At 39.2% G+C, this 15,961-nt stretch overlaps 1 protein-coding gene across 1 annotated transcript in view; it reads right to left on the bottom strand.

The window, feature by feature from the left end:
• The window catches only part of LOC126298092 (protein enabled homolog), a 121,943-nt gene extending 106,574 nt beyond the window's left edge, over positions 1–15,369 (bottom strand). Inside the window, exon 1 of the mRNA XM_049989408.1 lies at positions 15,132–15,369. Coding sequence (XP_049845365.1) covers positions 15,132–15,369 — 238 coding nt within the window. The remainder of the gene's footprint in view (positions 1–15,131) is intronic.
• Between the last annotated feature and the right edge of the window lie 592 nt (positions 15,370–15,961).

Here is a 15,961-nt window from a genome sequence, read left to right as displayed (position 1 = left end):
CTCCGCAACAAGTCGGTTAGCATACCTAACCAACAATGCAGTCTGCAAGGTCAACCAAGCTTTAATGTTTCGCTGCCTACACGTATAGCGCCGGCTCCACCAAATAGTAACGCACAGCAACAAGGAAATCACTACGTACAGAAAACACACCATTTCAACTCATATCGCAACGATTATTATGACAGAAGTAAAAGTAATGAGCACAGTTTTCAGTGTAACAGTCGGTCTTACCAGCAGCAGAATCATCGGCAACAACAGCTTATCATGAATGAACCAGACAGTAGATATCATCCCGAACGTAATACACTCCTGGAAATGGAAAAAAGAACACATTGACACCGGTGTGTCAGACCCACCATACTTGCTCCGGACACTGCGAGAGGGCTGTATAAGCAATGATCACACGCACGGCACAGCGGACACACCAGGAACCGCGGTGTTGGCTGTCGAATGGCGCTAGCTGCGCAGCATTTGTGCACCGCCGCCGTCAGTGTCAGCCAGTTTGCCGTGGCATACGGAGCTACATCGCAGTCTTTAACACTGGTAGCATGCCGCGACAGCGTGGACGTGAACCGTATGTGCAGTTGACGGACTTTGAGCGAGGGCGTATAGTGGGCATGCGGGAGGCCGGGTGGATGTACCGCCGAATTGCTCAACACGTGGGGCGTGAGGTCTCCACAGTACATCGATGTTGTCGCCAGTGGTCGGCGGAAGGTGCACGTGCCCGTCGACCTGGAACCGGACCGCAGCGACGCACGGATGCACGCAAAGACCGTAGGATCCTACGCAGTGCCGTAGGGGACCGCACCGCCACTTCCCAGCAAATTAGGGACACTGTTGCTCCTGGGGTATCGGCGAGGACCATTCGCAACCGTCTCCATGAAGCTGGGCTACGGTCCCGCACACCGTTAGGCCGTCTTCCGCTCACGCCCCAACATCGTGCAGCCCGCCTCCAGTGGTGTCGCGACAGGCGTGAATGGAGGGACGAATGGAGACGTGTCGTCTTGAGCGATGAGAGTCGCTTCTGCCTTGGTGCCAATGATGGTCGTATGCGTGTTTGGCGCCGTGCAGGTGAGCGCCACAATCAGGACTGCATACGACCGAGGCACACAGGGCCAACACCCGGCATCATGGTGTGGGGAGCGATCTCCTACACAGGTCGTACACCTCTGGTGATCGTCGAGGGGACACTGAATAGTGCACGGTACATCCAAACCGTCATCGAACCCATCGTTCTACCATTCCTAGACCGGCAAGGGAACTTGCTGTTCTAACAGGACAATGCACGTCCGCATGTATCCCGTGCCACCCAACGTGCTCTAGAAGGTGTAAGTCAACTACCCTGGCCAGCAAGATCTCCGGATCTCTCCCCCATTGAGCATGTTTGGGACTGGATGAAGCGTCGTCTCACGCGGTTTGCACGTCCAGCACGAACGCTGGTCCAACTGAGGCGCCAGGTGGAAATGGCATGACAAGCCGTTCCACAGGACTACATCCAGCATCTCTACGATCGTCTCCATGGGAGAATATCAGCCTGCATTGCTGCGAAAGGTGGATATACACAGTACTAGTGCCGACATTGTGCATGCTCTGTTGCCTGTGTCTATGTGCCTGTGGTTCTGTCAGTGTGATCATGTGATGTATCTGACCCCAGGAATGTGTCAATAAAGTTTCCCCCTCCTGGGACAATGAATTCACGATGTTCTTATTTCAATTTCCAGGAGTGTACGTCAGGGAGAAGTAACAGAACAGTACAAATAGTGGAAATGCCACAGCATCCTCCCGCAAATAACAGCACGTGAGATAGAATTTGACTAAATACAGCACAGATTGAACCTTCCAGCGATGTAAGCAATACTTTTGATACACAGACTCTTGTTCACGAGAATGTTATTACTTTTGACGACATCCGAGACACTCTTTTGCAGGGAAAACCAGTTATTCAAAAAACCATTTGCCACCCTGTCATTTTCAGCAGTAATCGACTCTGGATCACCTATGTCAGTTATAAATGAGGAAACTTTCAACGAATGTAACGAAGAGAATACTTATCCTACGTTACCATTAGGTAAAACTAAACTAAAAGGAGCAGTATCTGGTAAAGGAGTAGATGTAAGATTACAGACACACTTATCATTTTGTATTGCAGGTCATACGTTCCACTCCAATTTTTGGATTTTTCCCTTATTGACAACAGACTTTATTTTAGGTACGAATTTTCTGGTACAACATGACGCAATTATTGACTTTCAAAATTCCTATTTAATGTTAAAAGATGAAGATGTACAACTGGCATTACAATTTCAGCACGCTGTATATGCATATAAACATTCAATTAATCGAGCAGAGGTTATTTCTGCATCACGTAACATAAACTGCCATTCCACATTTTTCACAGATACGTATGTTCACAACTACAATACACCAGACGAAGCCGACTATGACGTTATACAAATGATTTCGGATAAGGTTAAACAAAGCAGTGCAAATACAGACGTCGAACGTACGCAATACGCAAAATTCTTTTACAGCAAACTCCAGTTTTTGACAACATCCCTGGTACTATGTCCGATTTCATGTATGAATTTCAAGTTAAACAGCACGACACATTTAAAGCTAAACATTATCCCATTCCGTATATTCACAGAGAACAAGTTAAGAAAGAACTGCAAACTATGCTTGACCAAGGTATTATTAAATCAGCAGGTAGTCCGCACATAAACCCGCTCCATATTGTTAAGAAAAGGGATGGATCACTTCTACTCGTACTTGATTCGCGTCACGTCAACGACATTATTATCTAGCACAGCTTCAGGCGTACACGTTTTTCAGGAAATTGAAGAAGACGGTCATACAGTAATTAAAAACATCGCCTTTGCAAGTCGCATTCTGTCACCTGCTGAAAGCAATTATTCTGTTACAGAACTTGAAACATTATGTGTTGTATGAGCATTTCCCCGATTTAGTCATTTTCTTTATGGAAGACATACTACCGTTTACACAGACCACAGAGCTATCCAGTTTTTACTTTCCGCTAAATTTACACATGACAGATTAAGCAGGTGGAAACTTTATTTACAGGAATTTAATTTTACAATTGTTTACATTCCCGGTACACAAAATATTGTAGCAGACGCACTATCCCGTTCTCTCTGCAACAATCAGCAAGACATCGCAAACAACTTCTGGCAAGCAAATTCCAGCATCATGTATATTCAACAGATCTCATTTGAAAATTTCATTTCATCGTCATTACGAGACATAGCACAAGAGCAGAGTAAAGACAACGTATGGAAAGAAATTAAACACCTTTGGCAAGATAAGAATAACGTTACCATTAGAAACCATTACACGGTACGCAATAAGATTCTGTTTCGCCGCTCTCACCATGACTGTAACAACTGGTTATTATGCATTCCTGACGAACTTGTTAACAAATTAATTTGGTACACTCATTAAGTTACGCACATTATGGAGCCAGAAAATGTTTTGTTATACTGAGACAGAACTGTTATTTTACCAACATGGAGAAACGTATTCGACGATTTTTAGCGTCATGTAAAATCTGCCAGAAAGCTAAATCGGACACGACTTCGCATATTCCTCCGTTACATCCTATTGTACCTGTTAAATTGAGACACATGGACGCTGTAGACATTTTTGGACCGATTCCCAGAACTAATAGAGGTTTTTGCTACATCTTTGTCGCTGTTGAACTCACTTCGAAATTTGTTACCTTCACTCCGTTGCGCAAAGCTACTGCTAAATCTATCTCGAATGCATTTGTAAAACATTTTTTATTTCATGTAGGGCATCTATTGAAAGTAATTTCCGACAATGGACCACAATTTCGATCTGCGATATGGACACGTATGTTACGAGCTAGAAACATTTCTCCGATTTATATATCCAAGTAGCACGCTTCTTCGAACCCTTGTGAACGACTGATGAAAGAAATTGGTAAATTATGTAGAATATACTGCCATAAAAGACATATTGATTGGGATACACACATACTCTCATTCCGGGACGTAATTAACTCCATACCAAATGAATCCAATATGCTATCTCCGACTGTTATGTTGAAAAATGTTGAACCACCTAACAAAATTAAAGAATTAGTATCCTTTCCTACATCTCGTCGACTACGCCACCATGAAATAATTGAGATTGCGCTCAACAACATCAAACGTGCCGCAGAGCGCCGGAGAAGACAGCAAAAACAGGTTTGTACACGCCGTGACTTTCACATTGGACAGAAGATATTAGTACGCACACACTATTTATCCAACAGAGGAAAGAGTAGATGCAGTAAATTTGAACTTTTATACGCAGGTCCATACAGAATTCGCAGCATTCCTCATCCCAATGTGGTACATGCTGAAACTTTGAGAACCAGAAAAAGCAAAGGCAATCACCATGTCTCCAACATTAAACCCTTTATTGAATGAACATACATTATGATTTATCACATTGTAATGCCTTTTCCGGTTATTGATGTGAACACTTACTGATGATTATCATATTTTTTCTTGGCAAGTGTCCGGCAAGGTAAGGTTAGCAGGTCGCTTTTCTTGTCGTTATATATCAGACCGTGCACATTTTCGATTTTGTGTATGTATGATTGTTTTCCTATTGAAAGTAGAATTTTGGTCTGTATGCACTATGAAATGTTTAAGATGTAACAAACACCAGTTGACATTGACATTTTGCCTTATATCTCAACATCTTGACTATTTTACATTTTTTGCTACTACATTATGATACTGTGTGTACATTTTTTGCACTTGAAAACTCTCTATGTTTTTGACCTAATACGTTTTCTGTCATGCTATGCTGTATGCTTAATTATATTACTAGAACCAAGTTTTTATTTAATGGGTATATGAATTAAATGCAAGATATTAATCCATATTCATCATTTTTCAGAAAGCAATACCGTGTAAAAGAAATGAATTAAACAACCACAGTGGTTTACTATGAAATAGAAATTTTACCATCAGAATGAAGGAAAGAAAATGCAATATCTTGTCATGAAGAGTAAATGGATCAGAATGAACAAGCATTAACCAGAATATACTGTATACATCGTATGATAGCAGTCTTGACTAATTATTTTTCTTTCAGAATACAAGGCGATTGATGCAGACTGTCAGATAGAACTACAGATGTTAATTTTTGTGATGAAATATGATAGAAGTAAGAAACTCTATACTATATGAATTAATGAATGATAATGAATAGTTGTATGAAGTAAATGGTAATATGAATATGCATAATGAAGTATCTATTTTTTGCAGATGATAATAAATGATGATGAATAGTTATATGAAGAATATGCTAATATGAATAATGTTTTTCTTCGCAGATGATGATAATGATGTTTATTTATTTACTGTTAGTTAAGAAATGCTATGTAGTTATTTAAGTATTTCTTGCAGTTCCTTTTGACAGTATGTCTTATGTCGCATAGTATAATGACTGAATGTTTTGGAAAAGACAGCTAGAGTACATACATATTAAGTACACGTTTCATTACCTGTTAATTCGAAGTTCACTATTTTTCTGCATAATATGCATTTCTTCTTTCAGCTCAATAATTCATTTTGTATTTTTTCCAGGAGAAGCTTTTCGTGACATAACATGCTATAAGCAGTTAGTTATTAAACCTGTTCTAGTACTTGCATTTTTTACCCTGTGGTGTATATCAGTTATGAATGTGATCACATATACTGTACTTATTTCGTAAACCTCTCTAGAGCTGACTCATGATGAATGACGTTAATAATCCTTATTTCCAGCAATAAGTCAAAAGCAAATATTTTCATGCTCCAGCAATTAATTATCGATCCCAGTGCAATGCATTGCTTAAAAAAATTATTAAGAGTCCCAACTATTACCAGTATACAACTAAATAATGCTACCAGTTTAAGATATATTTTTAGTCTTAAATAAAAATTGAATTTTTCTGTGTATTGATTCCATTATGTCTATGTATTATTGGACTACCGACCTTGAGTAATAGTTCCAATGTCTTACATTTTAAATATGTCTTATGTCACTTACATGATATCGTATATAAACACCAGTAACTTGATGCTACACCCAATAGCTCCTGTTTTAACTGATGACTTGTAAATAGCACTGAATAATGTTTTGTAACACTATATGAATACTTTGTAACTGGCCAATGAATGCGATTCAATCACATGAGGTATGAATAATGTCTTGTAATACTCAATACTTGCTACATGTTTAGTAACTGGCCAATGAATGCCACTGATTCAATCAGATGAGTTATGAATAGTGTTTTGTAATACTCAATATTTACTACATCTTTAGTAACTAGCCAATGAGTGCCAATAATTGTTCATATCGGTTGATACACTCGTGTAATTCTATGACTAGCATAAGACTTAATGTGTCCTTCACCTTCAGACCTAATTACTGCAATATCCGTTTATCCTGTCCATACTCATGATCATGGAGCACTATATTGGTTTTTGCAGTTATTCTACGTTGTTGTAAGAGTATGGATTCTACAAGAATATGGTGTTGACATATCAAGTTGTCCACCACCTTGAACGATGGAGATGTTATTATGGTCCTACTGTTTGGTGTACCTAATGTACTACCAAAATGATAACATTAAATATTAATACAACATTTCAGTGTCATGGCTACACTGATAAATACTTCAGGGAAGAGAACTTCAGATTGTCTGACTTGGTGTTGTGCTTCTGTAGAAAGATATGGACTTTCAGTGCAGCTACGTGCAACCTACTCTGCTACAACCATGATGCAATCCATCCCGTTACTTTCCTAGTTCCTGTAAAATACTAAAGGCTTATACAGTGCATTTAAATTCTTATAAAATGATAAAAACTTTTATAGTGCATGTGCACTTTATTTCTTTTCTTAATAAATTCAGTACTAAAAAACGCTAAAAACTTTTATCGTGCTTGTGCATTCTATTTTGTTAATATATTTTGTACTCATTGCGTATATACTTTGTCATTTCTGAATATGTTTTGTACTCAGGGCATGTGCACTCTATTTAATTTCTTAATATGTTCGCCACTTATCAATGATGTATATACTCTGTGATTGTAGCCTTAGTAACCTAAATAGATTGTAGAAAAATTTGTTGCTCATGACAAGTCCAATTGACTCGCCATCGCTGCCAAATTTTTGACCCCCCCCCCCCCCCCAGTGGAGGGTTATGTAACAGGTCCATAATTAAAGAACTTGTTGCTAGCGCACTCGAGGTGATGTAATTTCGATGTATTGCTCACGAGCTGCCTGCGATATGTAAGCTGGAAGAGAATCTGAGACCAAAGAGCAGTATTGACTGCAGTACCACTATTTTGTTGCTAGCGAGCAGTCGTGTCTGGTGTTTCGTGTTGGCTGGGCTGGTCGTGTGCAGCGATGGCAGAGCCTCAGCGTTGTAGGATAAGGTAAAAGCAGCCTCGCGCATATGTAGTATTGTCACATCAAGTCCCATGTAAATGTTTTTAAAAAAAATCTGTTAATAATAATCTTTCTCATAAAAAGCAACTTTTGACATTAATCTCAATTTAAAGAATTCACTAATTTCTCCAATCTTTGGCCATCCCGATTATTGAAAAAAAATCAGTTCTTTCCTTTTATATAAGACAAATCTATTGGCCAGCATTGCACTTAGCTGCGCCAGGAAAATTTCTAATGTTTGACATATTGTATTATATTTTCACTGTTGGATAGTTACACTAAATGAGAATATTATTCATATTATTTTATTTTGTTGGAAAGTTACACTATTTTATTTTGTGGGGAGGTTACCCAGGGCAATGTGTACTCCATTCAAGTGTTATTCCAAGTTTTTTGCTGTCTCTGACAGAATTGTAGTGTCACCGGTACACTGCAAAATTTTTATTGCTTTGAGAGGCGCCCACATAGCTTGCTCATACTGTGGCACCAAGCAGTCAGGACAGCAAGATGAGTGGTCTGCCAAGCGAGTGGATTTATTCTTATTTATCGCAAAACATCAGTGACTGATTGTGAGCTCTAGTAACCACAATTAAGCTACAAATTAAACTCCTGTTTGAATATTACGCAACGGAAAGAGATAACGCACATCTGACTATTACAAATTTATACAACTGTGATTGTTCACTACGCACTGGCAATACTACATTTTCTTTCTCACCCAACGGCTTTGATCAACATGTAGCCATCGCACTGAATATGAATGGCGCACACGTTATAAATTCTGGATATCATGACCACACACTATTCGAACAACAAGGCCACCAACCTGTTTCTTTTAACCATCTTTTTTATTCAGATAAATTCTATTATGGCTCACAGATAACCTAAACACACCATTACATTTTATACTACAATTACACATGAGAAACTCCGCCCAGAGGGCTTGGCTTTACATTGGTGATTCTCTATCTTATGTTCTCGTAATTATCTAACGCTACAGTGCACTTTCCTTACAGTACTCACCAGGTGGAACTGCTCGTCTCTAATTTCAAATCCTGCACAAGCCATTTCTTGAATATTTCCAACTTATAGTACACACGCCATAATTCAGCTTAACTTTAGCACTCAGAAGTATTTCAACTTAGTACTAGCACTCGCAAGTATTTCAACTTATTGCTACATGTGGTTTCTTTGTGACCGTTGGTCACTTCCGAAAAGTACTACAATCCCCTTAACATTACCTGCCTGACATTTAATTCTCCCCACGAAAGTTCATGAAATAGAGAAATAATTATTCCAAACTACTCTTAAGTATTTCACATGCATGCCATCTCTCCACTCTTTTGTCTTTTACAGAGCACACCTAAGACATGTCTTCCCAACACTAAATCCAGCGCCAGAGAGCTGAAATATGGCCATTCTTTAGGCCAGCCTGCACCTCCGTCAAGGTAGGGGAGCACCATGTTACCGTATTGGTCAGCCACATTTCAGGCGCTCAAAGCTCAGGTAAATTTCACCTCTTTGGTTCCACCAAAGGTGACCAAAGGACCGTCTCAAAGATGATCATATATTGCACATTCACTGTCTTCGGTTAGCAGACGACCATACATTCATTCATTTCACAGATCTCACCAAACTGGATGTAATACTTTATTTTGTGGGGGTGCACAAGTGATCAATTAAATATATAAATTGTTATTCTTTCCTACACTGGTATCCAGTTTCGGTGTATTAAGTGAAATTTAGTTATTACCCACAAAAAAAATATGTTGTTCTGACCGCCTACCGGTGCAAAAAAAAATCACGGTACTATCCTTGCAATGCGAGGGTAGTTCCGAACATTTATTTAAGAAAGCTGTATTCGAACAAAATTAGCAAGGAACGATAACAACCAGGAGACCTTACCCCCTTGTGACCTGAAGTAGACAACCAAATGCTGTTACTTTACCAACTTAATGACACATTTGTTGTATTATTGTACTCTCCACAATCCGGAGTAATGTACACATACAAATTTACAACAATCCAAATGACAAATAAAACATTACATCATACAAATTAAGAAAATGGTGAGATAAAAATTTGCTTAGTTACCTGGACCTCCGTTAATTTTAGGAGTAATCCAAACTTTACTAATTCTATAACAAATAAAAAAATACTAATTGTACTAATGAAATTTTAAAAAGCTCACCGTCCACACATAGTAAGTAATCTGACATACATAAATTTGGGGTATAATCTTTACACAGCAATGTCTAAATACAAAACAAAATAAAAAAATAAAAAGAATTGCGTACACTAGTTACATGTAGAATGTCAGTCTCCATACCATTACTTTAAAATGTACATCAGACCTACAGAGAAATAAAACTGAGGAAAAAACAATGAAATATAACACAAGTTACGTACTGGTTATGTAATATAGTCAATCTAAGACACAATGACATACCTCAGTAACTATCATCACTTTAGCAATTGCCACCACTACTCGACTGTGAGTTTAAACCTTATCCATGTCCAGCAGTATAAATACCTGCTAGTGAGCTAGTCAGTCCATCAACTTTGATCAATACACGCAGTAAATAGTTAGCAATAAGTGCTTGAATCCACCAGTAGCTCTCGTATTTTACTCTACTGCTAATTTCTCTGTTGTTACATATTTAGACAACAAGATCTTGCATTTCGACTAGCCTCCGTTACACTTCAATGTGAAATATCACCACTGTGATAATGTAAATAAGTGGCTTCAGTCAACACACCAACTAGATTATTTCTGTACACAGCATGAAAATGCATCAGTTAATTTTTGTGCAATGCAGACTCTTGTCCCCTGTGACAACCTTACTGACCAATGCAACAAGAGCCACTATTTTAGTATTACGACACTGGCTAATAAACCATCATTGTACCAAATATTCTAATAAACATGCGACATAAACTTGTTAACCAAGAACAAACAAAAAAACACACTAACTATGCTAAACACATATGTTACTAAAATACAATTACACTTACTGTCCCTTCAGGAATAAAACATATAAAAATATTTACACAATTACAAATGCAAATACATTATTCCCTATCTTGTGAGTCACACAGAACCATTTGATTCTGTGATTTTCTCGGGGTCAAAAAGTCGCTGACAGTTTTCCTAGAAACACTGCCTCGGTGTCAAAGCTCTCCCATGGTTACCCGGACGAAAGTATTTAGGACACTCAAATCGGCATTTAGAACACACACTAAACAGTAAATGTATCTCACATTAATCTCAAATGTCATAGTCACTCTCAGATTACCATCCACACGAATGTAGTCGTCCAGAAATTGCCCTACAACTACTGTTCCACACGGTCATTTCCTTTCAGTTCATGGTGTAATTAAAAGTCTTGATGTTCCAACAAACAGAACTTATTCGCGCACCAATTAAAGAAATGTCTCCTACTACAAATGCAAATGTCTGTGTCCCACTTTAGTTTCTTGTGTTCAGGCAATAATTAGTCACCAAACGACAACTGTCCTCTTTAAGTATAACAAGCGTCCCACATGCATTTTAGAAAGCACACTTAACAAGTCACTCCCAAACGTTTATGGAACCCACCATTCCGTGGTCAAGACAAAACAAAATATTCGTCCTGTCTGCTGAAGACAAAATCTTTTCCACCACTCACAACATGAAAACACTAGTCCTTCACTTTACAACTTATTGAGACACACGAGCAGTCATCTTGTTTCACCGCTCCACAGTCCAGTACTAGTTAATAGCTGATGTTAAAAAAACGCAGCCGGACTCTGCCGCGCGTCGTTCATTCTACCGTCGCGCCGCCGACAGGCGACCCGTTGAGCAGAAAAACCACCTGCTGTTGCCTGTGCGGGATACTGTCTCCATTCGTAAGGGTGACGCAACTTATGAATGGCAGTGGTAGGTGCGTGTCGCTCCAGGCCGTTGACCTGTTGTAGCGGGCGCAAGGAGTGCACCCCAACCGACAGTGGAGTGGGGAGTGCAGCGGCTCTGTCGCCTCTCTCATGCGGACGTGAGCTTGCCCTCCCGCATTTTTATGTAGGTACCGGCGCGTTCTGCGTGGGCACCTAAGCACTACGACACCCTATCAGTCGGGCCCTTCCGTGCATCTCGCAAAATTACAGACAAAAGGATATTCTTACAATATTTAAATATTCATTGATTACATGTATGATCTATTAGATACATTGGTAATAAAAGAATCTTTGTTCTAAAAACATAAAATCATACACCCTAGTTTTCAACACATACAACATCAACATTTAATCCTTTTCTGTAAACAGCCCACACTTGTGCTATTGATTGTAACTGTCGTCCCTCATACAAAAAATGAAAGTGTTAAAAAAAAGGAATAAGAGACAATCGATAATCTCATAATTACAATATCAAATAGTAGACTACTTTAACATACTATCCCAGTTATCATATTAGAAACTGTTGATTCTAAAACTACAATATACAACGCACCTTTGTGCTTGTGACAGACTGAAACAACAAAAAAATAAGGAACAATCTATACAGCTCACAATTACCTATTACGTAATATCAAATAGTAAACTATTTTTACATCCTAACACAATAAACATTTTAGAAACTGATGACTCTAAATCTACAACATACACTGCACCTTCGTGCTTGTGACAGACAGAAATTAGTATCTCTTTACATATTTTTAACTTTTATTATATATAACAACATTTATAGGACATGTATGTACCATCCACATGACGTCATATTCTGACCTACCATCGAGGTTCATCCAAATCAAACAATAAAGCACAATAATGTTTTACATATTGATAGGTAGCATACCCTTTACAGGGATGTGCGCATTGATCACATTACTCTACGACTCTCACTCAACTGACACATTTTCCTTCTCATTCGATCCATTAATATACCAAAAGAATAGGCCTAGCAGTCAGCTAACCTCAACACCACCATACTCACGTCAACATAACATACCTTTGCTCCCTTATACTCAATCACATAACACATGGAGTTGTTTTGGAGATAGCATTACAGTCTCCAATTTCGTCCTTTCTCTCTGGCATCTCTCTCCTTCGTCTTACCTCTGCATTCACTTTACCGATTACTCATCCTGCTAAATATCAACTTAGAATTGCGACATTTCACCTAAGAAACAAAAAAATACACAAATTATTCATCCTGCAAAATAACTGTACACATTCTAGGGACCGTTTTGATTAGTTATACTGGTATCACGCTTCAACAACAACAACAAAATATTATTTTTGGCATATTGCAAATGTTATCGTAAGAATTAGATTTACACTTACATTACATCTTACGTTTCTCTGCCTTGTGATGGCTGGGTGTTGTGTGACGTCCTTAGGTTAGTTAGGCTTAAGTAGTTCTAAGTTCTAGGGGACTTATGACCTAAGTTGTTAAGTCCCATAGTGCGCAGACCCATTTGAACCATTTTAGATCTTACGTCAGTATTCCACAACGTTCACCATCTGGATCTCATACTCCCTTTGTGTCCTTTCAGGTTGTGCAGTTGTCCTCATCTCTTCATTCGTATCTCGGCTCTCTGCCCGTCCTTTACTCCATCATTTCCTGATCTTCCTTCTCCATTCGGACCAATCTCGATTGCAGCATACACAGGCCTCTCTGTAACATACATCTAAGACATCTCCACATTTTTTTAATTCTACTCACCTTTATTTACCACTGTTTCATCATTTCGAATCTCTTCTTTATTAATCACACTGCTTCACGTCGCTTCTTTCCTTAAATATCAGCTTTATCCACTACTATTTATCACGTCGCTTCTCTCTCTATCTACCATCTTTATCCACTCATTAATCATCACGTCGTTTCTGCTTGACACCACTCTGTCGACTCCTGTTTATGACTCATTCGACCAATCTATTCCATCATACTTCCTGACATCCCACCTGAAAATTCTTATGTTCGATTTGACCCTGCATAGCGTTGCACACCACAAATAAATAAACTGACTATCTACCATAACTCGCCTCCTTTCGATCTATCCTTAACTTTTCCATAATTTGATGTTAGAAATGTGAAGAAGCCCATACGATTGTTTTCCTTGATCGTCTCAATCAGTACGGCATTTTCATCGGCAATCCGCCTCACTCTGAATGGTTCACTATACACAGTAAAGAATTTGCCAGTTAGGAATCTGTGCTTACATGAAAATTAAATGTGTGCAGAGAATATACAAGCTGGGAGAAAGGGACAACACAAGTGTTAGAAACTTTGGTGCCAGTGGCCTCTTTCCCTAACACCAGATTCCGAACAACCATACGCAGCACTTCATTATAACTGTCACCGCGACAATGACATACTATATATCAGACGGCAGCTAATCTAAAAACTTCGATCACATAGCTGATGTTACCTGTAACAGCAGCTTAAATCTACCCCATGCCATACAGATCACATTGTTGACTTTTTAAATTACGTGTTAAGTACCTGCAGTAGTCAAATTGCACTTATTAAACTGTACTCATTGGCATCACTACATAACGTTTTTAGCAACTGGTTTTTTTAGGGAACAGTCCTTTTACTTTAGTGCTCCAAATCAAAATTTGCAAATTTTTGTAAGCCTTACTGTCTACTTGCTCTGAGAGACCAGCCTAACAGATGTCATTACTGCTGTTTTATTCTATGATCAGAAGTATGGTATTTGCATACCTACATATCAGTAGAGTATGTCTGCTACATGGACAATTTTCTGTGACAGCGGCATGTGTTTTAAAGCAATATGCTAAGGGCTGATATGTTGGATTAGTTTCTCCTATCCATCAATCCATTATGACGAGAATGAAATGCCAGGATTCATTGCCCTCCTGTCATTATGACAGTTTCTGCCGTTCCTATCCTCGACTCTGTCTCACCTATCAGTCGTACCTCCGTTCACGATGTTGCTCTCATAACCCAGTTCCTGTTACAAGTGCTGAAATGACGCAGAATCGTCTAATCCTCTGCCTGCTATCGCTATATCTCTGCGCAATTTCACTGGCAACTTCGTTATATAGATCCTAATGAGGTCCCCAGGTTCGTATGGCACATCCAAATACCTATTTCGTCCCAGCATTTTCTGATAGCACACCACTGGATCTCATATACCACCTTCGTTACAATTTGGCATCATCATTATGCTTTGCTTAACCTGGTCCTGCTTACTTTTCGACCAGAATTCATTTAAAAACTTGTCACAAAATGTCTTTTAGCTACTACACTCTTTAATAACTTCCTGCATTTTCGCTCTAGCCTCGTCCCTCAAATGGTTACACTTCATTTTGAGGAGCGGTCCCCACGATGAAGGTAATGAATCTTGAAATTGAGACAGCCACAGGCATGGATGTTGGTTGTTATCAGGATCAGGAAAACAAGTGTACGTTTCTACCGACACGACATGCCTTCTTCCGCATTTATGTTTTGCGATCTTGGATTATACCCAGTTGGGTTTGCCACCTGCTTTATCCGACACAACCGTTGTTCTAATTCACTGATGTCGTCTTCCTCTTTGATTCGCTCATCCGGCAACATGCCCCTAGGTTCTATAATATCACTCTCTATTGCAATTATTCGTACCTCCAAATTATTGGCTTTTTTTTTTTCACGGCCTCACGTACTTGCTTTAACGCACCCAGATTCTTCTCCCATTCATCTAACCGATTATTAACTGCGGACAGACCCTGCTTCCTCGTTGCCTCTTTATTTCCCTTATCCACTGCCTCCAAACTTTCCTTACTATCTTTATCCATCGCTTCCAATCTTTCCTTATTATCTTCATCCATCGCTTCCAATCTTTCCTTATTATCTTTATCCATCGCTTCCAATCTCTCTTTATATGCTTCCCATCTTTCCTTATTATCTTTATCCATCGCTTCAACTCCTTCCTTATTATCTCTATACATCCCCTGTAAAAACTGCAGTTGTACATTGTAATTGGCTACTTTCGGTGCGCTCACCTCGTTTGCCTGTCAAACTGTAGCTTAGATAAGGTTAGCTACACTTTCATTGCATACCTTAACACCACCTCACTCACGTCAACATAACATACCTTTACTCCCTTATACTCAACCATATAACACATGGAGTTGTTTCGGAGACAGCATTACAGTCTCCGATTTCGTCCTTTCCGTCGGCTTACCTCTGCATTCACTTTACCGATTACCCATCCTGCTAACATACCTTTACTCCGTTATACTCAACCATATAACACATGGAGTTGTTTCGGAGATAGCATTACAGTCTCCGATTTCGTCCTTTCCGTCGGCTTACCTCTGCATTCACTTTACCCATTATCCATCCTGCTAACATACCTTTACTCCGTTATACTCAACCATATAACACATGGAGTTGTTTCGGAGATAGCATTACAGTCTCCGATTTCGTCCTTTCCGTCGGCTTACCTCTGCATTCACTTTACCCATTATCCATCCTGCTAAATATCAACTTAGAATTGCGACATTT

Source organism: Schistocerca gregaria, chromosome X (assembly GCF_023897955.1).
Source record: "Schistocerca gregaria isolate iqSchGreg1 chromosome X, iqSchGreg1.2, whole genome shotgun sequence".
NCBI classification, from domain to species: Eukaryota; Metazoa; Arthropoda; class Insecta; order Orthoptera; family Acrididae; genus Schistocerca; species Schistocerca gregaria.
This window is presented reverse-complemented; position numbering and strand designations above follow the sequence as displayed.